The sequence below is a fragment of the Populus euphratica genome, unplaced genomic scaffold (assembly GCF_000495115.2).
Source record: "Populus euphratica unplaced genomic scaffold, PopEup_1.0 scaffold264.1, whole genome shotgun sequence".
Classification (NCBI taxonomy): domain Eukaryota; kingdom Viridiplantae; phylum Streptophyta; class Magnoliopsida; order Malpighiales; family Salicaceae; genus Populus; species Populus euphratica.
The window spans coordinates 228631-253564 of record NW_011500144.1 but is presented as its reverse complement, the minus strand read 5'-3'; the positions used below and the strand labels follow the sequence as shown (position 1 = coordinate 253564).

Sequence of the window (24934 nt, the reverse complement as noted above, 5' to 3'; positions counted from 1 at the left end):
AATTTTATCAATTGTTTAGTGAGTCTGATTCGGTTTTGGGCTGGTTTTTTGTTCAAAATTGAAACCGAATCGGACCTATTAAAATTTATGGTTTTGAAAATCAGTTTAATTGATTTTTTATTTTGGTTCGGTTTTTTTGGTTAATTTTTCTTCTATTTTCTCGGTTAATCGGTTATTTTAAACACTCCTAACTATTACTAAGATTGGGGATATTGATCCAACTTTCTAAAACATTTTTATATAACCAAAGTTTTCTACTAGTCTTATTTTTATTGGTCAATTAGTGGATAATAACTATAATATGCATTTGTTTTTTGTAATGGTTATCTCTGCAACATCAGGAATTAGGAACAATAATTGCGAAAGGGTCTAAATTTGAAAGATTATTTCCATTGCACTTGTTCATTCCTTATTTTTCATCTTTTGCTTACACTATAGTTTAAAAATAAATGTGAAATATGGCATAAACTTTAAGCCATTAGAATTTTATTGTTTTGTCTTATATGGTAAACTCTAGTTTGTTATGAGATAAAAATCAATATTCATCTCATGATGTTCTTTTTGGTTATTCTACATGAAAATTTCACTAAAGTAAAATCATTCATTCATTCCCTTTAATAATTGTTCTATAAAGTGTTTTGATATTATTCATAATGATGTTTGAGGCATTACCCTAATTATTTCTCATACTTATTACAAGTATTTTATGAGATTTTTTGATGATTATAATTGGTTTACCTATATTTATTTTCTTCATTCAAAATTTGAGATCTTTTCTATTTTGAAGACATTTTTTTTCCTATATTGAGGCTTAATTTTCTATTTTTATTATGGTATTAAGATTTTACTTGGATAGAGAATGTATGTCTCATAAATTTCATAACTTTTTACATCAGAAAGGTATCATCTCACAATAGTCATGTTCATATACATCACAATAAAAAGGATTGCTAAGCGTAAGAACCTTCATCTTTTCAATATCATTAGAACCATATTGATTAAGTCTTCTATACCATTTAAATTATAGGTTAAAACTTTGTTTACTATAATTTATATAATCAATAAACTAACATTGCAATTATTAGATTTTGATACCCTATATTATGATCTATACAACAAGTCTTCTAATTATCATTATTTGCATATTTTTGGTTGCGTTTACTTTGTCCATTTTTCTTTTTATGAATGAAAAACTTTCTGCTTTGTTTGCTAAATGTGTTTTTTTTTGTTTAATGTTTCTTACAAAAGTTCTGCTAATTATTCTATGAGCTGTTATAAATTATTTATTCCTAGAAATGTTGTTTTCTTTAAAAATAAGTAAGTATTCCTTACTTATGTTGAACCCTCATATATCATTATAATTCTTTCTAATTTTAAGGATTTATCATTTTTTTTAATGATTCAAGCCTAGAATTATGTATAAAATACATCGACCAACTTTACTCTTTCCTAAGATCGATTCACAACCTAAAACTGCTTTTAAGCCTCCTTCTTATAAACCCACTTTTCAATGATCTATGATAGTATCTCATCCTCTTAATCACTATGGTTTTTCTACTATTTTGTTCATTATTAATGTTCCATCATGTTAGTCATAAGTTATCCAGCATGGGTGATGGTTAAAAGCAATGCATAATGAACTTTAGGCTCTTCAAGATAATCATACATGAGAAATTATTTTTTGTCCTTTAGGTGTTAATATCATTGGGTGTAAATAGGTGTACTTGAGTAAGCTCCACTTTGATAAAACTCTAGATTAATATAAAACATGAATTATTTCTCTTGAAAATAAGTAGGAGTATAGCGTGGACTATGAGGAGACTTTTATTCATGTAGAAAAAATGACTATAATGTATACAATTATTGCTATTATTGCTTTTTAGGGTTGGCCATTTTATCAAATAGATGTTAAAAATACCATTTTTTCTATGGTGATCTCTAAGAGGATATTTATATTATACTTCCACCTAGTTCGTTCTCCTCCTCTATATCAATTGTATATAAGCCAAAAAGATTCTTGTAAAGTTTAAAACAGGTTCCCTAGGTATGGTTTGAAAATACATCTTTTATTTTTATTTTTTTGCAAGATATCTACTAGTTTTGTTCTTTTATTTGTTTATATTGATGATATTGTCATTACAAGAACTGATTTTTTATTTATTAGACACCTTTAGTAATATCTTTAAGATTTGTTTTCATATGTAGGGCCTCAATTTTCTTACTTACTTTTTAGGATTGAAAATTTATTCTAGTTCTTTTGGTGTGTTCTTTAATTAATATAAATATACTCAGGATTTAATTTTTTTGGTCTTCAATATTCTTCTCCAGTGGATACTCCTCTAAAGATAAATGTAAAGTTTTATTATGAAAAGAAATATCTTCTTCTTGATCCTACTTTATTTTGGCAATAAATTGACAGTTTAATTTATCTTACTATCACTTAGTCTGATATCTCTTTTACAGTTTAACAAGTTAGTCATTTTATGAAATCTACATGTCATTTACTTTTGATGGTTGTTTGTCACATCATTCAATATCTCGTTGGCTGTTTTAGTGATGGTATATTTTTTCCAAATGGTTCTTTTATTTGTTTTATTGCATATAGTGATGTTAAATGGATATGTCTTGATATAGTTTGATTTGCTTTTGTTTGTTTTATTGCATATAATAATGTTAAATGGACATGTCTTGATACAATTTGATTTGCTTTTGTTTGTTTTATTGCATATAATGATGTTAAATGGACATGTCTTAATACATATTTGATTTGTCATAGGTTATTGTATTTTTCTTATTGATTCCTTGATATTGAAGCGGAATTGTCATTGGATTTCCACATACTAATCTCAGTTCCTTTTATGCCGACAACAGGAGTATTATTTAGTTCGTGAAATATCTTGTTTCCATGAGCATATTAAATATGTTGAAGTGGATTGTTATTTTATTTAGGAAGCCATAAATACTAAAGTTATTTCTTTTTTGTATATCTTTTTCAATCTTTAAATAGCTTATGTATTTATAAAATCAATGATTTGTCACTACCAACAATTTCTAATATGTAAATTGATGCTTTTTGATTAATCACCATGAATTTAAGAGGGTATGTTACTATTGAATCATTTTATTGGAATCAATAATTTCCATTTAAATATTAACTATTTATATCAAGAAAATAAATGTAAATATTTGTGTAATTACGGTGTAAATATTTTCCGAGTTTTCATTTAAAAAATCGTGTCTCCGATAAGTAAAAGCAGCGGCCATACGTGAATTTTGAAATATTTTAGGCCATTTCTGTTTCCACTTTCCAGGCCTTGAGCCCAATCCTCCGGAGTACGTTCCGGTGTTGAAGCACCATTACAAAAATGAAAAGAAAAGTGTGGGGCTTACAAATAGATCGAACATCAATTTCTGTGTGATCAGCGTGATCGAATACTGATAGATGCAATAGACAACTACGCGAGCCCATAAAAAACATCACCCTGCATCAGTTTCCACTTTTCTCGTCTTGGAGTCATGTGTTTAATATACAAGAGTAACTAGAAGGAAATATAGCTGCTACATGCACTGACCATAAACATGTACAGCCCCAGAGGTTGCTGCAAAAATTCTAGACAAAAACTACGGAAAAAAGAAAGAAAAAACAAATGGATTATCAGTGATATAAAAATGGACATATGGGCATAAAATGCACGTTCGAACAAGAAGATCTCTGTCCTCCCGTTATCGCATGTTTGAACCTGTAAGTCTGAATTGCACACACTTGTACAATTTACATCCAACAGGAAACCCTAACAAGAAACATGGAGTGAAGCTGTCAGATCCTTCTCAAACATGGAAGCGAAACAGCTAATAAGATGGTAAATTAAGAATTGTCTCCAAGTAAACACCTGCCTGCGATTCATTGTGAGACAAGATCAATCTGGCATAAAGTAGAACTCCAGGAAGCTTAAAGAACGACTTTAATAATAATTACTGATGATCTAAGAATCAATACTTTCATCAAGTTGCAAGAGTATGACACAATACAATGGTGACATATTTGATTCACATTTCATGTAGTACCTTTGAGAAATTTACTGCTAGGATGTTTCACCATCTTCAGATTTTCCATGTGTGGTTGCTGGATTTAGCAAGGTGGCTGCCTCTGCCATCTGTACTTCCACTGTTGTTGATGCCATAGCTGGAGTGGGAAAGCATGCGGGCTTCAACAACTCTTTGAATTCCTCCTGAATACAACAATTGGAATGGATATCTAAGGCTCCACTTTGTTTGATCAAACCATCAATTGGGTCTTCAACAGAAGCCTTTTCAATTCCTGCTTCTGCCTTCTCTGCTTCCACCATTGTTGATGCTATAACAGGAGTGGGAGAGCAAGTAGGCTTTGACAACTCTTTGAATTGCTCCCGAACATGAGAATCAACTCTGCTGACATCTTGAGAAAGTGAAAGAAAATCACCAAGTTTGGTCGAACCATCAACTTGGTCTTCAGCGGTAGCTTTATGAATTCCTGCCTCTTCTTTCTCTGCTTCCACCATTGATGAAGCCATAGCAGGAACTGGAGAGCAAGTAGGCTCTGGCAATTCTTTGAATTCCTCCTGAGTACCAGAATCATCTCTGCTGACATCATCTTGAGAAAGACAAAGAGAATCACCAAAAGCTTCTTTGTGCATCTCAAGATGAAAATCTACAGCTCCAATTTGTTTGGTCAAACCATCAACTTGGTCTTCAACAGAAGCTTTCTCAACTCCTGCCTCTGCCTTCTCTGCTTCCACGATTGTTGATGCCATAGCAGGATTTGGGGAGCAAGTAGGCTTTGACAACTGTTTGAATTCCTCCTGAATACCAGAAGCAACTCTACCGACATCATCTTGAGAAAGGAAAAGAGAATCACCTATGGCTTCTTTGTGCAACTCATTATAAAAATCTACAGCTCCAATTTGTTTGGTCAAACCATCAACTTGTTCTTCAGCAGAAGCTTTTTTCTTCTCATTAGTGCCGTGAAGAGAAGACAAACTATTCTTGATATAATTCTGGCTACATACCACATCTTCACCTACTTTCTCTAATGAGGTCATACTTTCAGCCTTGGGAATAGAGGTCAAGCCGGAAGTCTTATCATGCAATCCATTGCGGAGAGTAATCCCAGTATCTTTTCCAGGAACATCACTCTTGCTCTCTGTCTCCTTTTTATCCATCAAAAAACAGGCATTCGCATTCCCTTCAGTAAAACCACTATCTGTATCCTTCAGAGACGTGCCACATTCTTCTGATCCATTTTTCTCTGCCTTCAAATTACTTTTTCTTTCACCTTGAAATGACTTTCTGTTCTGAGCTTTTAGAGGTTTGCTAGCACTGTGTTTCTCGTTTTTCAAAGCACCAGAGGCCCTTGGTGCTGCATTTGAGGATTCCTGCAGAGGTAAGGGAGATTTAGATTTCATGCCCAAGGCAGCTGCCTGATCACTAATTTTGGTACTCCGAAGTGCTGTTCTAGCAGGCTGAAGCTTTCCAAGCTTTGCATTTTTTGACCCTCCAGTTGCACTAACACTTCCTGCCCTAAATCCAGGCAAGCCACTGGGCAGAGCTGTATGAGATTGCTTGCTTCTATTTGGAGTTCGTGCAGCTGGTCTCACCTGCATAATTGACAAATCACATGTGGGTGTAACAATTCCCTGAAAAAATGCAAATTGGAAGAACAATGATCAAGAACAAGGGAGGCGTTTTACTAGCTTAAATTTCAAGAAAACAACATTTTGTAATGATGGTTATCCTAGGCATTACAAGTGATGACCTTTTTGCCTCCTTTCCCTTGGAAAAATCAGAAACCAATTATTCTAAAATGCTTATGAAAGGAAACTCAGAACTGACCCCATCAAAGAAACCAATTTTCGGTGATGGCAAACTAAGGCCTGAGGGTTTAACCGAATCTGGATGGAGAACTGAACTTCTTCCTGTAGGAACTTTCTTTACACTCTCACCCAGCAATCCCACTTGGGTACCATACCCAACAGAGTTTTCGTCATTTAAATGGTTTTGAGAATCCGAAACTTGGGAGGCATCACTGTCCCCAGAAGCATCTTTGCAAGAGCTAATGTCAAAGCTAGATCTTGAACTGTTAGACATTTTATTAAGGGTAGAAATCGGTGATAATGATGCTGAAGACCATTCACTGATGGAGCTAGCAGGTGATATGCTGGAAGAGAGCTTGGCCACAGATTTCAAATAAGGTGAGAGATGAGAACATGCTGACTGGTTTTTATTTCTTGATGGGAATTTCAATGTGGTTTTGACATTTGAACCAGAGGAAGTATGATTGCCAGTTCTGGAGTCACTTTCTCTTCTCACAGAATTTAATGAATTTTTACTGCTACAGTCTGATAACAAGCTTCCAGAACTATCAATAGAGGAAGAAGCCGTTAGCGCGGTCTTCATTGCTGATGAAGATCGCAATGAAGATTTAACAGGCAATGTCGGCCTAGGCACAGCATTTCTGGGACCACTCAAAGCAGGTACTTTTGCCGCTCTACCTGCACAATAACGTTTACATCAGCGGTCCACATTTTCCACATCAAATGGAATCATAAGAAATCAGGGATGAATTTACCAGCTATTTTTTTTGCATTTTCTGGATTATCCTTAGCCCTTTCCACTTTGACACGGTTGGCACCCAAGGAAGCTATCTTAGTGGCTGGTGCTAAAATGGGACCAACTCTGCCAACTATCTTGGGCGGCCTGTAAAGAGATTTTGCCTCTCCATTTATAGGAACAAACTGTATTGACGGAATAATGTTGGTTAAACCATAACCGAAATCAGGCCCATTTCGTGATATTTAAATGTTTTTTCCCCTCCTTACGTATACAAATAGCATGCCAAATGACACAGCCAACACTAGATTAACAACTGGCGCTCGGGTGCAGATCAATTTTTAATGTAAAGAAAAATATCCAAGCCTTCTTGTTTTCTAATTAAAAAAAAAATAATCACAAATACAAAATATAATATATATTGGATGATATTTTTTGAAAATATTGATATAGTGGCATTTTAAATGATATTTTTTAAAAATATTAAAACATTGTTATATTATATCAACCTGTATTAACTTATAAAATCTAGATTATAAAATCATAATAACCATATAAAAACAAATCAAAATAAATTATAAAGAATAATTTTATATCAATCTAATATTGAAGAATGAAATTAAAAAACAAAATATTAAAAAAAAAAAAAAACATAAGTTAACTTGTTAAACCAACAATCTAGGTCATAAAATCGAGATAACCACATAAATATAAATTACAAAACCCAATTCTCAACACCTAATGTTGAAAAAATGAAATTGAGAAAAAAATTTTAAAAAAAAGATAAAAAATAACACAAGTCAACTCGGGCTAATTTGTTAAATGTACAACTTAAGTTATAAGACTGGGATAACCCTATAAAAAACAAAAAAAATAAATCAAAAGATCTATTTCTAACAAATTCAATATTGAAGATTGAAATTGAGAAGAAAAAAAATATTATATCCATGAGATCATGATAATTGCACAAAAAATAAATTAAAAATAATTATGAAGTCAGATTGTCAAATAACCTAATATTAAAAAAAAAATTAAAAATAGATAAAAAAATAAATCAAGTCAACTTGTCAAACCCACAACAAATATCACTAGATCAGGATAATCCCATAAAAAATTATAAAAAAAGGCCCAAGGAAAAGTATTCCAAGTAAACCCATGTTAACCTATTAAACCCCAATCATAATATTATGAAATATTCAAAAAAGAAAATTAAAAAAATTTCAAAGTTCTACTTCCATAATATTTAACATTAAAGGTTGAAATAAAAAAAAAATTCATGAAACTAATATATAACTCAATAGAAAAAAATAAAAAATAAAAACTAACAAAACATAATTCCTAAAATAGAAATTGAAAAAAATATATTGAGAAATTGAAGGGTGACAATAGAAAAAAGAAAAAGAAACCACAAAATACTACACTCAGGAATAGTATTTTATAAATGTAGATACTGCAAATTAGCCACACATTTTAGTTTTTTTTTTAATTTTTAATGTTAATGTTAATAATTGTTAATTAATTAATATCTAGATCAAATGAACAATGTCTGCTTCCAGTTAAATGCCAGGATAACTGACATCGATTCCTTTCCACACAGCAGCATAATTAACAAAACATATGCTAAATATCAAATAAATGCATGCAATGAAGTTTGTGGACAGACAGACCTGCTTTGCAGTCTTCTCTGTTCCTTGCATGATTGCATTTGGCTTGTTGGGAGCAGCTTTGGCCTTTAGCTGAAATTTACAATAATAAGGCATCAAAATGTACAAAGTTCTTTACAATAAAGACAATTAAGTGAATTACAGTTCTAGCTGTTGAAGTTACCTTATTTCGAGAAGCAATATCCACTTTCTCCGAAGCTGGTACCCTATTTCGAGAAGCAACATCCACTTTCTCCGAAGCTGAAAGGAACAGTTCTATTAGTTTAAAGATGAGCTAACAAAAACATGCAATCATAATGAGTTAATTGCAATTTTCAAGCCAAAATCTACAAGGTTACTGGGGAACATGCTAGCCTAATCAGTCTGAACTTGGACAAAGATTTTTCACAGCAAATAAACAACGGAAAATATTCTGCAAGATCCAAACATGCGCACACATGCAAGAGGGAAGAGGATGGCGTCTTAACATCCTACAGGGTATATCAAACACAACGGCACCATCTTTTCTGTAAGGGAATTAGTCCAGCAACTCTATCTAGAAGCATGAAATGCATGTTTACTTTTCACCTGGTCCCCGTGGCAAACCCCAGCATTATGCCCATCTTAGATAGAATCAAGGTGACCTGGAGATTTTAAATTTTGTGACATTGAAAAATGTTATTTTAGACTGTCAGGGTGAAACCAGCTGAATGGTATTAGCACGTTGTATCTGAGATAGAATTTGTCAGGACAGTATAATAGTGTCGGAGGAGGTAATAAATGGATAAAGGAACACAATTAGCTATGTGGTTGTTTGTGGACTAAGTATAGTTCACTAGACTTAGACGGAACAATCAATGATAATGGTGATAGAGGATCACGGTTGCATGAGTTTGAAGATATGAATTAGATGCAGTGTTTTAATTGTCCCGGGCCAAGTGTAGTAGTAAATGCAGACTTACATCGGATGGTTTTGCTTTCTGTTTTTGGAGAACCCACTTTGCTACTTGAATTTTCCATACCAGGCCCTTTAGTGGATCGCTGGATTGAAGCTCTTATATCTCCAAACAAGTCAGCCTCCTCAAGATTCACCAAGGTCAAATTATCACTCGCTAATGTAGATATAGAATCACTAGATGTATGGATATCCTCTTCAATCCCGGGTAACATATGTTTCTCGCTTCCAATCATGCTAGACAACTCTTCCGGTTCCAGAACACCTGCTTACACCAAAAAATGCGTTCCTTACCACATGAATGAATGAAAATCTTCAAATTTCATGAAATGAAACTAAACCTGCACTTGTGAAGAAAGCACTGTTCCAAGCTAAGCTTTTGCGCAAGTTATACTTTGTATTCTTTTTCACCCTTTCTGGTTCCATTGATTTAATAGGATCAGGTCCTAGTTCTCCCCCGTCAAAGGAGTCCAGCATGGATTGCGTATTGTTGGCTTCCGCAAAACCCAAGTTATTTTCGGCCCCTATCTTAGTATCTGCACATTAGAGCTAACGGATTATTTGCGCCGTGGATGATCAAACATAAATTGAATTCTGCAACTAGTATTTTGTTCTTAATCTGCAATTTAGTTGGGCTGCTCCATTACATGTTAATGGATTTAGACACAAATCTATCATCATTAATCACCCACGAATGCTCAATTTTAAATCTATTTTGTTATGATTAAAGAAAACATAGAGACTAAGCAAGTAAAAAAAACATGATAATTAAAAAAAACCTAAAATTCGCAATTTCAAGAATAAAAAAAAAAAAACAAGATCAATTACCTCCACGTCGCCACAGACATATTTAAATTGAAGCTCGTTTGCAGGACTAAAATCAGCTTAATCAAGGTAAAAAGAAGAAATAATTAGATGATTGTTAAGAAGAAGACCTGAGAATCGGACATGGAAGTCGTGGGAAGGTGAGTTATAAAGGCAATCGTCTTCAAAGGAGACATCAATGAGGCTTAGCGATTTTTCTTCGAAGCTGAAATTTTGCTCGGATTCATTCATTGCGATAAGGTTCTAAGTGGGAAAAAAAAAGTTATTTATTGATTCTGAATTTAGGGCTTAGGGTGCGAGGGATTTGAGAGGTAGAAAGGTAGACCGTAGGGGAGAGAGGGGGGGGAGGGAGATTGATTTTTGAATTTCTAGAGAAGCGGCCGGTTTAAAAAAATAAAATAATCAGTGCTCAGTAAAAAGTAGTATGTAGTGAGGTTGTTTTTATTTAAAAATTTACTAAAATAATATTTTATTTATTTTTTAAAATATATTTGTATCTCAACATATCAAAATAATCTAAAATTATATAAAAATTAATTTTTAAAAAAATTATAAATTTTTAAAAATATTTTTGAATATAAAAATAAAAACAGTAAAAAAAAAAGATTAAAATGGAAGGCGGGCATTATTTTTGTAATTACTAATTCCTGTTTCATATAAGAATTGTTTTTACTATCATTTTCTTTTAAAAAAATTTCTTTTCATGTACAATAGTGACAGATGAGAATCATAAAATTTTCTAGCATACAATGAATATTGTGCTTGGACAAGAATATATATATATTAGTAGCTGAACCAATTTAAAAGCAGATGATCTGAAATATTATTATATTTATTAACATAATTATTTTTTATTATTTATTTATTATATTTTAAATAAAATATAAAAAATATGTTTATTTATTGAAAATAAAGAATAATTTTTCATTGAAGAAAATAAAAATAAATTAAGATTCAATTGTTTTACATGAAAAATCAAAACAATAATTTATAATAATTATCTTAATATTTTATATTCATGATAATATAATTGTAGAATATTAATTTTACTTTAATAAAATTAAAATTATCATAAAAAAATTATATTGATAATTAAAAGAATATTTATATTAGATTTACATAAAAAAATAAGTTTGAAATCTTTTTTTTTAGGAGAATTGTTTAGTTGTCTAAATACAAGTTCTGTAGTGGAGAATATTAGAGAGCACATCAAGAAAATAATTTTAATAGTCAATATTTTGAATGTGTGTATTTTTGTTTTTGTATTTGATGCAAAAGATTTTTTAATATAACAAAATAATCTTAAAATATATATTGTTCATAATTTTTTAAACTTGGGAAGGGATGGAAAACTTGTAAAGAAAAATTACAAAGAACCTCTAATTCTTTAGTTTTCAAATTCAATATAAGTTTGAAAAACTAAAAAACTATTCTAGATGGAGAGCCTATTTTTTTGTGTTTTTTTTCTAATTCTTTAGTTTTCAAATTCAATATACATTTGAAAAACTAAAAAACTATTCTAGATAGAGAGCCTATTTTTTGTGTTTTTTTGAAATATTTTATTTTAAATTAATATTGTTTATTTTGATATGATAATATTAAAAATAATTTTTTAAAATAAAAAATTTATTTTAATATATTTCTGAGTGAAAAATAATCATAAAAACTTTATGATAAAAAAATTGAGAAAACACTTTTTTTTTTTTCATTTGTAAAAATAATGTATTGGAACACTAACTTCAATTTTCCACGTTCATTTTTCTATTTTTCTTGGAATATTGGAGTAGAACTCCATTACTAGGAATGCCAAATATATTTGAGCATAAAGTTCTACTTCTCCTTTTTCTAACTTCATCTTTTTTTAGAAAATTAAAGTATTAATGACGCACGATCCTCCTTTTATCAACCCAGGTTTGGGTGTGCTGGACTGTTTTCTGATATATTTCTGGTACGTGTTTGTCAGTTGATATTAATCAGAGACGCGTGTTTACTGGGCCCCACATTCATTGTTTCCATTTGAGTGCAATCCATTTGTGCTGCATCGCTAGGTGAAAATCCTTCCATTTCATTCATTGTTTAACAACGGTATAATGAGATAATCTCTTAAATATTTATTTTAATAAATTTATTTAAAGATATATTTTTCTCAACATCAAAAACATAAGCTCATGGCTAATGGCTAAAACGTACAATTCGGGTTAAAATTAAGAAAATGAAAATTTCAAGGATCGGAATGAATTTTTTGTGCTCATGAATAGTAAAAAAATAAAGAGTAGTGTTTTTTTCTTGTGTTAACTTGGATACTTGTTTTTTATTTTTATTTTTAAACTATAACCTGGAGTTTTATTTTGTAATATCAACTTTTTATTTAATATCAGGATATTTCACGACACCTCAGATCCACCGTCGCACGTCGATGCATTCCAAACGCAAGCCGTGGTAGTGAACGAGAACAACTGAAGCAAAACTTAACCGCATACGGCCGCATAGGAACTTGCATACGCAAGGAAATTGGAGTGAAGCAGAAAGAAATATAAACCGATGGCTACTAAAGTGTCCCTCCGTCACTCTTTCAAGAAACTAGAAAGCACGATAAAAATGGAAATGCAACCTAATTGAATGATAACTCTCTCTCTCTCTATAAGGAAACTGAAAAGTAAGCACGATGGACTAATCATATCACTATACTGCCTCGTAACCTCCTTAAAAGTGCCTCCATCACCGTTCAGCCTAATTTTAGCATTCGAACTGTATTTACTCCGACTGCTTCAAGGGAGTGGGAGCTTGAAGCATCCATTGCTATTCCCTCCGAAGATGATGCATCTATTTCGCTGCGCTTTGTTGCATTAGGGGAAGATTTACAATTTTTGGAAGTAATATACTTGAGGCGGTAGCTGACAAGTGAAGGTCCAAAGAAACTGTAGTTCCCAGCACTACTGAAGGCTGTTTCTGCATCAGCGCTTCTGCAGAAAACCACCTTAGCACGCTTGCTTTCCTTCAGCACCTGAGTCTCCGTTTCCTTTAAAGGTCCAAAATGGCTGAATATCCTGTTCAAATTTGTCTCGCAAGGAACTGCATCCAAGTCTCTGAAGTTTAGAATCAAAGCTGTTGGACATGGGAAGGAATCACCATTACGCTTCCCTTCCAAGTGATCTATGGGCTTGCCCGCTCCCAAATCAAGAATTCCACCAGCAATGAGTAGTTCACACTCCAAATTGGGTTCCAACTGAACAGCTGATTGTTTTCTGAAGGTCGGAATGCCATCTTTGGTTGGAGTCTCCTCTGGAATTTCTCTTGCTTCAATCTCATTCTCATGGGATGATTGACCTTTAGGATTGCTTTGAGTCATCTTGTCAGTCCAATGAGAATCTTTCATATGCTCTGAATCAGTAGTTTGAGTTTCTACTATGGTTGATAATTCTCCAACATCACCACCAGAAATATGTTCCAGGGAGGGATGTACATGCTTCTGTGAATTGAGTGGATTAATGCAAACTGAATTCCTGAATTTCACAAAGAAACTAACTACAGATTTCAGGAAGTTGCATTCCTTCATAGGATCTCTGGCAACCAAGCAAAGCTATGACACCAACTCATCAGGCGAAGCTGATGTGGACAAAGATAGGAATAGAGAAATCAGGGCTGAGAGGGGGAGGAGGAGCCAGAGAAGTAGACGAAGTTAGGGAGAAGAGAGAGAGCCGAAATTTAATTATCAATAATTTAGGAAAGATTATAAAGTTCTAAACAGAATAAGACCCAAAGTACCACTAACTTTATAATAGCCTAAAACGACTAGATTTTCCCATAAAGAAATACATTACAAGAAACTATTATATAATCTCTAAATTTCCCATGAAAAATATCTTAAAAATCATTCCCCACCAGAATCATTCATTCTTGAAAACAGCGTTTTACCTTTACTCTTTCCAGAGGCAGACTTCTCCCGGCTCCTAGTCTTCTCTGCATTTTTTCGAGAAGTTGTATTAACAGATTTTCCATTAACAGATTTGAGTATAGGAGTCGATCCATTCAGTTGGCTTGCAACCCTGAGGATACTTTCTCCAACTCTATAGGTTTTTTTAGGCTGCGAAGAACCATTATCAACCCCTGATGAGGAAGGACTTTTGCTTTGTTTCATCGTTGAATCATCAGAAATAGATTTAACAGCCTTCCTTTTCTTACCAGAAGATGATTTAGTCGTCTTGCCAGTAGCTTCACCATCCAAACTACATTTACCTTTAGCAGCTGATGAGCGCCTCTCAGCAATAAGGTCAGCCAAACTTTTTTCTTTCTTGCTTGGATGTTCCTTATCCCCAGAAATGTGCTTGCGCTTGCGTGAAGAGTGATCCGCACCTTTTGGCTTCTCCTTTCCAGAGGATACAGGCTCATCTTTAACCTTGGTTGCAGTATTTTCAACCATTTCACTGGCATATTTAACTTCTGCTGATTGTGGAATCTCTGCATCACTCTCTAGCAGTTCACCAAGGATTTGGAATTCAGGCAGGTGAGAATAACCCTTCCAACGATTGAATACCAACAACTGGGATCGTGCTGTTACAAACTCCAATATGTTAATTCCATCTAACAGCAATTGGCCTAATTCTTTCACATACTCAATAAGTTTTGGGGGTTCAAAACAAGCAGCATTTGAGAAACTATCCCCACCATCTCTTCTACAAGATTCTTCCCGGATTCCAGGATTGACAATTATCTGAGTTTTTATCTTGCTATACCCAGGCATGCATGGACAAGCCAGCCCAAACTCCACCCGTCTAGAAACCTCATCCAAAGCACAATGAACAGCATCATGAAAATCCTCTAAATTGCTCTGTTTCTCCAATAGTGAGAAGCTGCATCGGAACGGCTTTATCTTTGACACCTCATTCCAAGCAAAAGTTTGATCCCCAAAGTATGCTATTAAATAACTATCCTTTTTAAAATACTTCTTAGCCTTCTTTGACGCATCACTACGACCAAATACTTGCCCAGGCCACCACGGATGGCTCCTCACTTTACCCCATACCAGATCACCAACACTCAATCCTGCTTCTTTGGAAGCCATTTTTGTATTCACATCACCTGTAGCATTCCCATCTGCGCCGATATCCACAACAAGATTTGACTCGTTGGACTCAAGGTTCTCATTTTCCCGCAAAACCCCTTCATCAAAAGCAGCGGCATCCTCATTTTCAGCCTCGGAGTCCTTACCTCGTTCATCATCGATTTCCATGAGATGACTCTCAACACCTTCAGAACTAACCTTTGGTGAAACATTTCCAGGTTTTTTGTGAGGCGATAAGTCATTCGCATTGTCTACTTTCACTTTCACATCAGCAATTTTCGCTTGGATATCATCCTCACCGACTGAACTAGAACTTGCTACGCCACAATCCCCCTCCTTCACTTCCTCACCGATTTTAAATGAACTCTCTCCCTCTACTTTTCTTGAGTATGTTACAGCTGTTTCCGCTACTTCTACTTCTTGTGCAGAGCCATCATCAACACCACTTCCAGACCCATTTTCCCCTTCCAAATCAACACTTTTATCAGCAGAATCCATCTTTCCCTCCCTACCTATCCCACCAACAGCAACCTCCTTCAAGTCACAATCCCCTTTAAAGTCCTTAACTTGATCTATTACAGCCTCCTGGTTCTGACCCTCACCATTCTTACCAGAGTCTAATAGGGCTTCAGCATCAGAAGATAAACCCGCCTTGGTCCTTACTTCAGAGACATTATTAAACCCATTAGCATCGTTTTCTGGTTCACCGGAAAGTACGTCGGAGTTTAAGTCGATGCTGTCAAGATTTGCAGACATTTAACAATAAACCCTAGCAATAGCATAACCAAACCATTTCATTATTTATAGAAAACCTAATGAATAGAAATGAACAAGAATTCAGCTTTTAACACATAAATGAACCCAAAAGAATAGGTTGGAAAAAAGAAGAAGAGGAACAAGTACCTTTTGGTCACTCTCTTTCAGCTTTGTGAGCTTGTGTAGTTTGTTGCATAGAGAGAGGGGTGGAGAAAGAAAAACTATATATTGAAGAGTAAGGCGAGGGGCCTGATTTTTTTGGTAACCTGACGGGCTGTTTTATCTTGGGCACTGTTTATTGTTTAGACTTGACACGTGGATGACATCGGACGGTCTGTTTTTAAAACCCTGTTTCGTTTCTGGTGGCTAGTCAGAGACCGGGGGGATGCTGCTGGCTTATCGGCCCTCCACGTGTAAGCCATCTGCCAAAAATTGCATTGGCCCGATAAAAAACCCATGACCAAAAGCCCATTTTGTTTCGTTTCGTTTCTCTTCTCTGTATCCCGCCAAAACGAGAGGAGAATTTTCGCACACCTTTATCGGCGGAGAACAACGGTCGTTTCCTACCCATCGGCGATGTACGGAACTCATGGAGAGAGCTCGAGCAAAAAGGAGCAACACCACCACTATGCAAGTGACGACGTCGTTAGCATATTGGCCACATACTGCCCTTCAAACGAGTTGGCAGTAGACGAAGAAAAGCTGATGCTCACTTCTCATCTCATTCACTTCTTTAGCAATACTCCTCCTGGTGAGGATCTTGCTTCTCAGGTCCCTCTCTATCTCTTTCTTTTGATTTAAACTGTATAATTAGCACTATATTATGAGAAATTGTTCTTGAACTAGCTTTGGCTTCCTGGAAATTGGAAATCTAAAAGCTGTTTAATTGTTAATTTCTTTGCAGAATCGTAGAAGGCGTTCATTAATTGTAAGGACTTAGGCACATATTATAGAATGATGGTGACTAGTTAAGTGAAAAAGGGAGGTTTATTGTGATTAATTTAATATTTTAATGATTTAAATAAAAGAAAAATGAGGAAGAAAATCAGGTTTTTACTTTTTTAGGCTGCTGCTTTTGTTTTTGTTATGACATTCTTAGCTAGTCTTAAATGTTTGTTTTTTTGTCTATTATATAAGTTTGAACCTCTCGTTAGGTTTTTGAGTTGCAGTGATCGGATTTGTTTATGGATTATCAGTAAATTTAGGAATTTGATGTTTGAATTATGTGAACAGGTAAAGGATAAAAATGGAGCGTACTATTTGTCTATTGATTTTCAACAATTTCAAAATATACGTGAACTTGAGGAATTTTATGCAACTTTAGAAGAGAAACCTAAAGTAGCTCTCTCGTGCATGGGGGCTGCAGTTCACAAGGTACACACTGACAGTAGTGGATAATGCTTGGAGGTTTCTTCCAATTTTTTTTCGGTTCAACGAAATCTATTAATGAATTGGAATAGGTGTTTTTGAGCAAATGCGAGGACAGCTTCTTCGATGATGGCATGAAGATAAACATCCGTCTTCACAACTATCCTGAATCTATGATTGCTTTAAAGAACCTAAAAGCAGCATATATTGGTAAGTATAATTTTATGTATGCGTTTTTTTTTTTTTTTTGCCCCCAGACTTGGATGAGGAAATATATGAATGGCATATCATTTGGTGACATGACAGACAAGCTTGTATCTGTGCGGGGGAGTGTGGTTAAAGTTAGCAATGTGAGGCCACTAGTGGTACAAATGAATTTCGACTGTGCGAAGTGCAAATACAGCATTTTACGTATATTTCCTGATGGAAAATTTTCACCACCAACTGTTTGCTCTTTAAATGGGTGCAAGAGCAGAACTTTCATCCCAATTAGATCTTCTGCTAGAGCCATAGATTTTCAGAAAATAAGGTAAGCGCAGTGATGCAAAGCATACTTCAATTTATCCCTTGAAGGGTTTCCTTAGTCCCCTTGAAATGAAGAATATGTTGCTGTCTTTGTTTTTTTTCCACTCAACATGTGGTCTTCATCAGGCTACAGGAATTACTAAAATCTGAAGATCATGAAGAAGGACGGGTGCCACGAACAGTGGAATGCGAATTGACTGAAGATCTTGTTGATGCATGCATCCCTGGAGATGTGGTGACTGTCACTGGCATTATAAAAACATTCAATAGCTATTTGGATACAGGAGGAGGTATGATAAAAGGATTTCTTTGACACCCATGTGCCACTGTATTCCATCATCATACATGGAATTGTGCATGATCATTGTTGATACTTTGTGGTTAATGACGGGATGGTGATTTAGATCCATAAAGCTATAAGCATCGTTGTAAACGCCAATCTTGTTGTGCCTTTTCATCAAAACCATCTTATGTGCATTATATCACAACAAAAAAAATTGCCGAGAGGATGCCTAAAAAATAAAGAAGATTCTTTACCACTGGGAAAAATGCATACCCTCCTGGACATGATATACAGTTGGTGGCATGATTTGCATCTCTATTGTTGGTCCTAACGCAACCACTTTAGCTGTTGTTATATATATATATATATATATATATATATATATATATATATTCACTCTATGAAGTTCATGAAGAAATTATAGGCTTCCTTTTCTGACACATGAATGACTACAGGAATTACATGTACAAGTAAACAGAGAATCCAAAAAGATGAGAACTGTATAAACTAAATAGTGGCTGTTTCTATTTACAGTTTTTGAGCTTCATCAAAATTAAAATTGCTATTTCATGTGATACTGCTTAGCCATCACCTTCTGTTTAATTTATATACAGGAGAACTGATGTTCTACTAATCAAAAGAGATGCTCACAAGTTTTGGTATTTGATTGAAAACTCAAATTTCTAGACCACGACCTACTTTCTGTTTTTGGAAAAGAAATTATTTCTCCTATTTTCATGACAGATTTATGGATAGATTACACCATTGAGATGGTATCAGTTCCAAGAAAACTGTTTCCATGTGCAGTCCCTAAGCAAAGATATAAAATGTGATCAGTAGACCTTATCTAAAGCAATCCTACAATGTGACATGACATGGAACTCTTTTTTCTATTTTGTTACACTATCATATAGCTGTTTCAATAATGAGACTATATCATTTCCTTATTAGTTTAAGCTTAAGACTTTTCTTGAGATTTTTAGGATCATAACATTTCTCTGAAGATTTGCACTGGTGGAAAGCATAAAGATCTGCAAATTGAGATTAGAACACTGGTTGGCTGTAGTGATTTATGCTGCAGCATTGCTTTGTTTTACAGTCTATTCACGTGTGTATGCATAATTCTTTATGATTGATGCATGAGTATTTAACTCTAGTGCACTTAACTGAAACTATTTCCAGTTGCTAATATAGCCTTCTGCAAGCCTTAACACTTTCAGGAAAATCAAAAAACAAAAATCAAGGATTTTATTATTTGTATCTAGAAGTGGTCTCTATAAAAAACTCCAAGTCGCAATCTACATCAGACAATTTGCAAGATTCCAAATGTAATGCAAGAGCTACAGAACTGTCTGATCTGTTCTCATTCTCTCCACGAGATCTGGAATTTATTGTGAAGTTCTCAGAAGAACATGGTTCAGATATCTTCCGGCAAATACTTCAGTCAATATGTCCGTCTATCTATGGACATGAGCTTGTTAAAGGTATTCCAAACTTTTGTGTGTTAAAGTGACCCTCTAATTTTATTCTGATTCGTTTTCACCAATGTCTTCACCATCTTTTTACTGTTTTTCGGAAATGTAGAATGTGCTGTGTGAAGGTCTTCACTCCTATTTCCCAATCTTTGTGCTTATGCTGGAAAAATAAAACAACTTTCTAAATCACTAATAAATTTGCTCTATATATCTTTAAATTTTCTGATATTCCACTGTTTCTGTACACCAATATTTGTTTTTTCCGATGGTATCCTTTTCTGTAAAATCTGCTATCCAGTCTTGAATAATGCAATTCCTTGCAGTCTCTAAATATGAACCACCTAGTTTTTTCAGGTAGTAAATTTGATTGGCTCCTAATCATTGTATTTAAATTCAAAAGCAAAGTTATGTATACTTCTGATTTCTTTTTCCCTTAAACAGCGGGGATAACATTAGCACTGTTTGGAGGTGTCCGGAAGCATTCAATGGATCTGAATAAGGTCCCTGTCAGAGGAGACATCCATGTTATAATTGTTGGTATGCTTCTAATTTTATCAGTTTATATTAATGAAATTTATCCTTTAGAGCTTAGACAAAATCTAGATTAGAATTCAAAACATCTTTGCAAATTGGGGGGTGCACAGGAAGAGAGGATGGACTTGACAAAAATTAATTCTCATTTTTAGGTGATCCTGGACTAGGCAAGAGTCAATTACTGCAAGCAGCAGCAGCTGTTTGTCCACGTGGCATTTATGTGTGTGGCAACGCTACAACTAATGCTGGCCTCACTGTAGCTGTGGTCAAGGATGCCAAGACAAGTGACTATGCTTTTGAGGCTGGTAGTTGATTGCTTCTTAACTGATCAAATTATGATGTATTGATTGCCTAATTTGTAGCTTTATGATTGTGAAAAATCTATGATTTACTTATAATCATTATAATCAGTATCATGATTTACCATTGAAATCTGACCATGTGCTGTTGCACTTGAGAGGTAGTAACGAACAACAAATTTCTAGAAATTGAATTATTATTCTTTTTTTATTTGGCAGCATTTATTTATGTAAGATGAGACATGGGATCTACAGGTTAAGTAAATTTGTGTCCTGGAACTTTGTATGGTTCAAAATGATATTGACCTATGTAGTATTCGACTGTGAGATCCATTTGGGGTGGGGGGTGTATAATGTATTTGGTGTTTTTCTGGTTGAAAAGATGGAATGAGGAAGGATGGATATGGTAAAGCGGGAGGATGGAAAGGAGAAAGGATGTGTGTTAACTCATCCATCTAGTTGTTTGGCTGGCAAGGAGGGCAAAGATGGAAGCCAATTTGCCCAAATTGGACAGAATGTAGACCACAAATGAGGAAGGATTTTTCCTTTCCTTCATTTGGTCTCAGTTCATGGGGCCAACTAAGGAATTTACCTCATCTATCCCCCCTCATCCATTGTCCCTACTATCCCTTCCTCACAAAGACAGCCTTGGTGATTATGAAGGAAACTGATTGAAGAGTGATTTCTCTTTAAATTGTTGGCACTGCCTTGGAAATTTTTATATCCGTCGTTACATAAGTGGTTTAAAATATAGAGGAACCCTTCAAAAAATCAAAATATACAAGTACTAGGAATTCCTTATAATGTACTGCAATGAAATGATTGCTATTATTGTGGCTGTAATTGAAGCCTGAAGCTAAACGTTGGAAGGAAGTAATTCATATAAAGAATTATGAGTTTCATTGTATCTGCATTCTTCATATAATAGGTATGCACGGTGCAGAAAGATTTCTTCACTATCTTTGCCGTTAGTTATTATTCAATGACAGGTCACAAAACAATTATATCTTTAAACAGGGGCAATGGTGCTCGCAGACAGTGGACTCTGTTGTATTGATGAATTTGATAAAATGTCTGCAGAACATCAGGTTTGTGCTGGCCACTTACCAATTTTTGGATTTGATCACATCGATCTCAAAGACAAGGTTAGAATTATATTGGGTTTGCCATTTTACCACAGGCTCTTCTAGAAGCTATGGAGCAGCAATGTGTCTCTGTTGCTAAGGCTGGTCTCCTTGCAAGTTTATCAGCCCGAACTTCTGTTTTAGCAGCAGCAAATCCTGTTGGTGGTCATTACAAGTAATACTTTCTAAGTTTTCATCTATTGTAATTCTTTGTTTTAAGAAAATGTTCTTTGATATGACAAAAATATGACATTTAAAAGATTAGGCATTTTCTGTTCTTAATACATCCCTATTTTTTTATTCTTGCTGGATGGTAATCATATAGATGCCTGCATACTATAGCTTTCTCACATGGATATGTTGATTACATCTGAAATCCATATTGCAGCCGTGCAAAGACAGTGAATGAGAACTTGAAAATGAGTGCTGCTCTTCTCTCACGGTTTGATTTGGTTTTCATATTACTTGACAAACCTGATGAAGTGCTGGATAAACGAGTCTCAGATCACATCATATCAGTAAGTTATCCTGTCTGGCATATGGTAGTGCATTCTTTTGCATTGAAAACATGCTATGGCATTCAGGGTGAGTCTGCCCTGTATCATTAAAAGTTGTGCCAACAGACCATCTGTTGTCTACTACTCTCTGTCTGAGCACAAATGCCATGGAAATGAGATCAATTTCGAAGAGTTTTGATATGAGACGTGTTAGAAGTGAATAAGCATATATTTTTATTTTCACCACGTTGAATGTTTTGTATTTACTCTTTCAGCATTTTAATTGCAGCGTAAATCACATGCTCTCGGCATGTAATTATATTGTTTTTTGAACAACGGAAAATATTGCTTGTTAAAACTATCACTGTCTCCAGGGCCAGATTAAAAAGATAATCTTTGAGTTCATAAGCATTTAATGATATCACAGACTCAAAAGTGTCTCTATTGCAGCTTCATGCTGGACATGGAGAATATTCACCAGCTGCCAAAAAGTTACGGACAGGTAGCCTTCCTATTTCTTTTCATTGTAAGTTAGTGCTTCTGTGGAGTCTTCTATTCTAACAAGTTATGCCTTCTGATCATGCAAAAATGCAGCGTCACTGCATGGAGGCATAGATATGAGTGTCAGAAATGGATCCTTGGTTTCACGGTTGAGACTGGACCCAAAGAAGGATGCTGATTTTGCTCCATTACCTAGTCCACTTCTTCGCAAATATATTGCTTATGCTAGAACTTATGTCTTTCCTAGGTGGTTTTTTTGTGATATCTAAACTGAGAGATTTGATATATTCTCTAGTTTGCAACTGCAAATGAAAACTTATTTGATTTTGTTGACATAGGATGTCAAAACCAGCAGCAGAAATACTACAGAAGTTCTATTTGCAGCTGCGAGACCATAATACATCAGCTGATTGTACACCAATTACAGCAAGACAACTGGAAAGTTTGGTGAGGCTAGCTGAAGCTCGAGCTCGGCTAGAGTTGAGAGAAGAAGTAACAGCCCAAGATGCAACGGTCAGTTTTGGTTGATATTTCCAGTTCTTTTTTAACACCATTTTCTAGTTGAGTTCAAACTTTAAACCAGTGAACTGTTTGGTACTTGTTGAAGGTTTTCACAAAGGGCCTTTGCAGAGTTCTACATAACCATGCTGCTGTTTGAGGGACCTTCACATAAATCTGAAATAGACAAAAGCAACAAATCCAGTTTAGAGCCAAAACTCCTTCAAAACATAGCAGAGTTTGCTAAAATGGAAGACAAAAATGTTGTTGAACTTTGTCATGAAGCCCTAATTTTCTTACCTCCGCTTTAGATGTGTTCTCAAGCCCTAAATTGTTGACCAGAACCTGTTTATTTGAAAATAATGTGGATAACAGTGCTATCTAAAGGACTTAAAGCTTTGCATTTGACCATACTTGGTTTGTTTTAAGTTTAAGACAATTGTAGTTTTTAGTCACAACTATTTAATGAATTTTGAATCAATTATTCATTTTTAGCATATGCCTTGCAGGATGCGGTTGAAATAATGAAAGAATCCCTATATGATAAATATGTAGATGAGCACGGCTTTGTAGATTTTGGTAGAAGTGGGGGGATGAGTCAACAAAAAGAAGCAAAACGGTTTCTAAGTGCCCTCAATAGGCAGTCAGAGTTGCAGCGAAAAGATACCTTTTCAATTTCTGTATGGACAATCGTTTTTTCTTCCATTTCTAACAATGATTTGTTTCCTATAAAATTCATGCAAATATGTGTTATTTTATTTCAGGAAATATACAGTTTAGCAGACAGAATTGGCCTCAGAGTTCCAGATATCGACACATTTGTGGATAACTTAAACAGTGCTGGTTATCTACTCAAGAAGGGACCTAAGACATTTCAGGTACTATAAAATGACAGTTCTGAGGACTCAGAATCACAATAGCTTGGTAATAGTCAGAACCCAGAAGGTTCAACGATTTTGCATTTCTGTTTCCAGTAACCAAAGTAAAAAGGGACGTGAACCCTAACAATTATGCTAACCATCTTACTGCATTAATGGCTACTTTCTAAAGCAACAGAGCCATGATAGATTACCTTAAGCACGTGTTAGTGTCCATAAGAATTCAGCAACTTCTGATTAGCCATCATATTGGTGCAGGTGCTAACATCTTCTTACTCCCGGAGTCAGTCATCAAGGGGGTAAGTTTCTTAAAGAAACTGAACAAGTTTTGATTTTTCACTGGAACTGGGAGTTTTCTTTGTTACTCTACCACATAGAGCAGGGACATCGTCATGAACTTCACTCGGTACCTGCTATACACCCGACCATGAGCTCATGCGATTATGTCTAGTGAAAGCGTGAGACTCTTGATTGTAGATGTGTAAAAGAATGCCATGTTACACCAGGATTTTTTTAAGGTTAATCAATTGCGGTCTGGATTTAAAAGCAGGAAATCTAAATTCCCTTCTCTGAACAGATTTGAAATAGCTGATAACTAATAATTCATGTGAGGAGAGCAGTTTTTGAATGTAACCCTAAGCATCTCATATTTTAGTCAATTTTTTCATCTAGAACTAGAGAGCCTGATCAAGAATCAACACAAGAGCCTAGTAAATAATAAGTTGAGGTGAAATTGTTAATGGCATATGCAATTGAGGTGACATGCAATGTAAGAGCCTAGTAACTAGGAAATTGTCAGGTAAAGATTTATTGTTTGTGAAGTCACTGACCGAGTGTAATAATAAGTTTTAGAGAAAAGAGCTTACATCGTCTCTTCTATGGTTGCTGGAGTTTCCTGGTAAATCTCTGTCAGCTGAAATCTCAGCCTGCTATTCATCTAGCACTAAAGAAGAACAATTTACAGATATAGTTGCATTAGGTAGATTTATCATCTAGTGTATTGTAATCAAATGGATTCGCACTGTAATGTAAATAGTTATTTGGAGTACATTTGATAATGTAACTGCCTCCTAAAATAAAGCCAAATGTACTTGTTCTACATACGTGATGAATAATAGTATATTTT

The 24934-nt window shown here is 34.6% G+C and overlaps 3 protein-coding genes across 10 annotated transcripts; 1 reads left to right on the top strand and 2 right to left on the bottom strand.

The window, feature by feature from the left end:
• Positions 1–3468: 3468 nt before the first annotated feature.
• Positions 3469–10380, bottom strand: LOC105110722 (uncharacterized). Of its 6 annotated transcripts, none has more exons than XM_011005867.1 (10): positions 10119–10380; positions 9525–9719; positions 9191–9448; positions 8413–8489; positions 8253–8321; positions 6605–6770; positions 5869–6527; positions 4854–5672; positions 4066–4244; positions 3469–3791 (listed from the first exon to the last, which is right to left on the bottom strand). In XM_011005867.1, exons 1-9 carry the CDS (start codon positions 10237–10239, stop codon positions 4083–4085), a joined length of 2526 nt encoding a protein of 841 aa, XP_011004169.1. In that variant the 5' UTR covers positions 10240–10380; the 3' UTR covers positions 3469–3791; positions 4066–4082. The 6 variants fall into 6 exon arrangements, with proteins under 6 accessions (XP_011004169.1, XP_011004167.1, XP_011004165.1 ...); XM_011005865.1 differs by having other exon boundaries at positions 4066–4897; positions 4943–5672; positions 10119–10379; XM_011005863.1 differs by having other exon boundaries at positions 3469–3894; positions 4066–5672; positions 10119–10378.
• A 2158-nt stretch (positions 10381–12538) lies between these two features.
• On the bottom strand, positions 12539–16080 carry LOC105110721 (uncharacterized). Its single transcript, XM_011005861.1, is given in 3 exon segments — positions 12539–13614; positions 13924–15839; positions 15974–16080. Coding segments are annotated over 2 exon segments (2784 nt in total). The 5' UTR covers positions 15827–15839; positions 15974–16080; the 3' UTR covers positions 12539–12733.
• A 238-nt stretch (positions 16081–16318) lies between these two features.
• MCM8 (minichromosome maintenance 8) lies at positions 16319–24368 on the top strand. 3 transcript variants are annotated; one of them, XM_011005858.1, is made up of 17 exons: positions 16319–16597; positions 17060–17200; positions 17287–17404; positions 17501–17723; positions 17846–18009; positions 19223–19486; positions 19919–20014; positions 20164–20316; positions 21328–21398; positions 21491–21609; positions 21823–21952; positions 22382–22433; positions 22526–22679; positions 22771–22945; positions 23440–23610; positions 23695–23808; positions 24067–24368. In XM_011005858.1, exons 1-17 carry the CDS (start codon positions 16403–16405, stop codon positions 24109–24111), a joined length of 2385 nt encoding a protein of 794 aa, XP_011004160.1. In that variant the 5' UTR covers positions 16319–16402; the 3' UTR covers positions 24112–24368. The 3 variants fall into 3 exon arrangements, with proteins under 3 accessions (XP_011004160.1, XP_011004161.1, XP_011004162.1); XM_011005860.1 differs by having other exon boundaries at positions 16495–16577; XM_011005859.1 differs by lacking the exons at positions 23440–23610; positions 23695–23808; positions 24067–24368 and adding an exon at positions 23040–23418.
• The last annotated feature ends 566 nt before the right edge of the window (positions 24369–24934 follow it).

Bases quoted from the DNA above. Each gene is read 5' to 3' on its own strand.
- LOC105110722 (XM_011005863.1), bottom strand. From the start codon at position 10,239: ATGAATGAATCCGAGCAAAATTTCAGCTTCGAAGAAAAATCGCTAAGC. The intron at 8,322-8,412 runs GTAACTTCAACA...TGTAAATTTCAG, and splicing joins ATATTGCTTCTCGAAATAAG to CTAAAGGCCAAAGCTGCTCC. The intron at 5,673-5,868 runs GTCAGTTCTGAG...GCATTTTTTCAG, and splicing joins AAATTGGTTTCTTTGATGGG to GGAATTGTTACACCCACATG.
- MCM8 (XM_011005858.1), top strand. From the start codon at position 16,403: ATGTACGGAACTCATGGAGAGAGCTCGAGCAAAAAGGAGCAACACCAC. The intron at 18,010-19,222 runs GTATGATAAAAG...TAACACTTTCAG, and splicing joins CTATTTGGATACAGGAGGAG to GAAAATCAAAAAACAAAAAT. The intron at 23,611-23,694 runs GTATGGACAATC...ATTTTATTTCAG, and splicing joins AAGATACCTTTTCAATTTCT to GAAATATACAGTTTAGCAGA.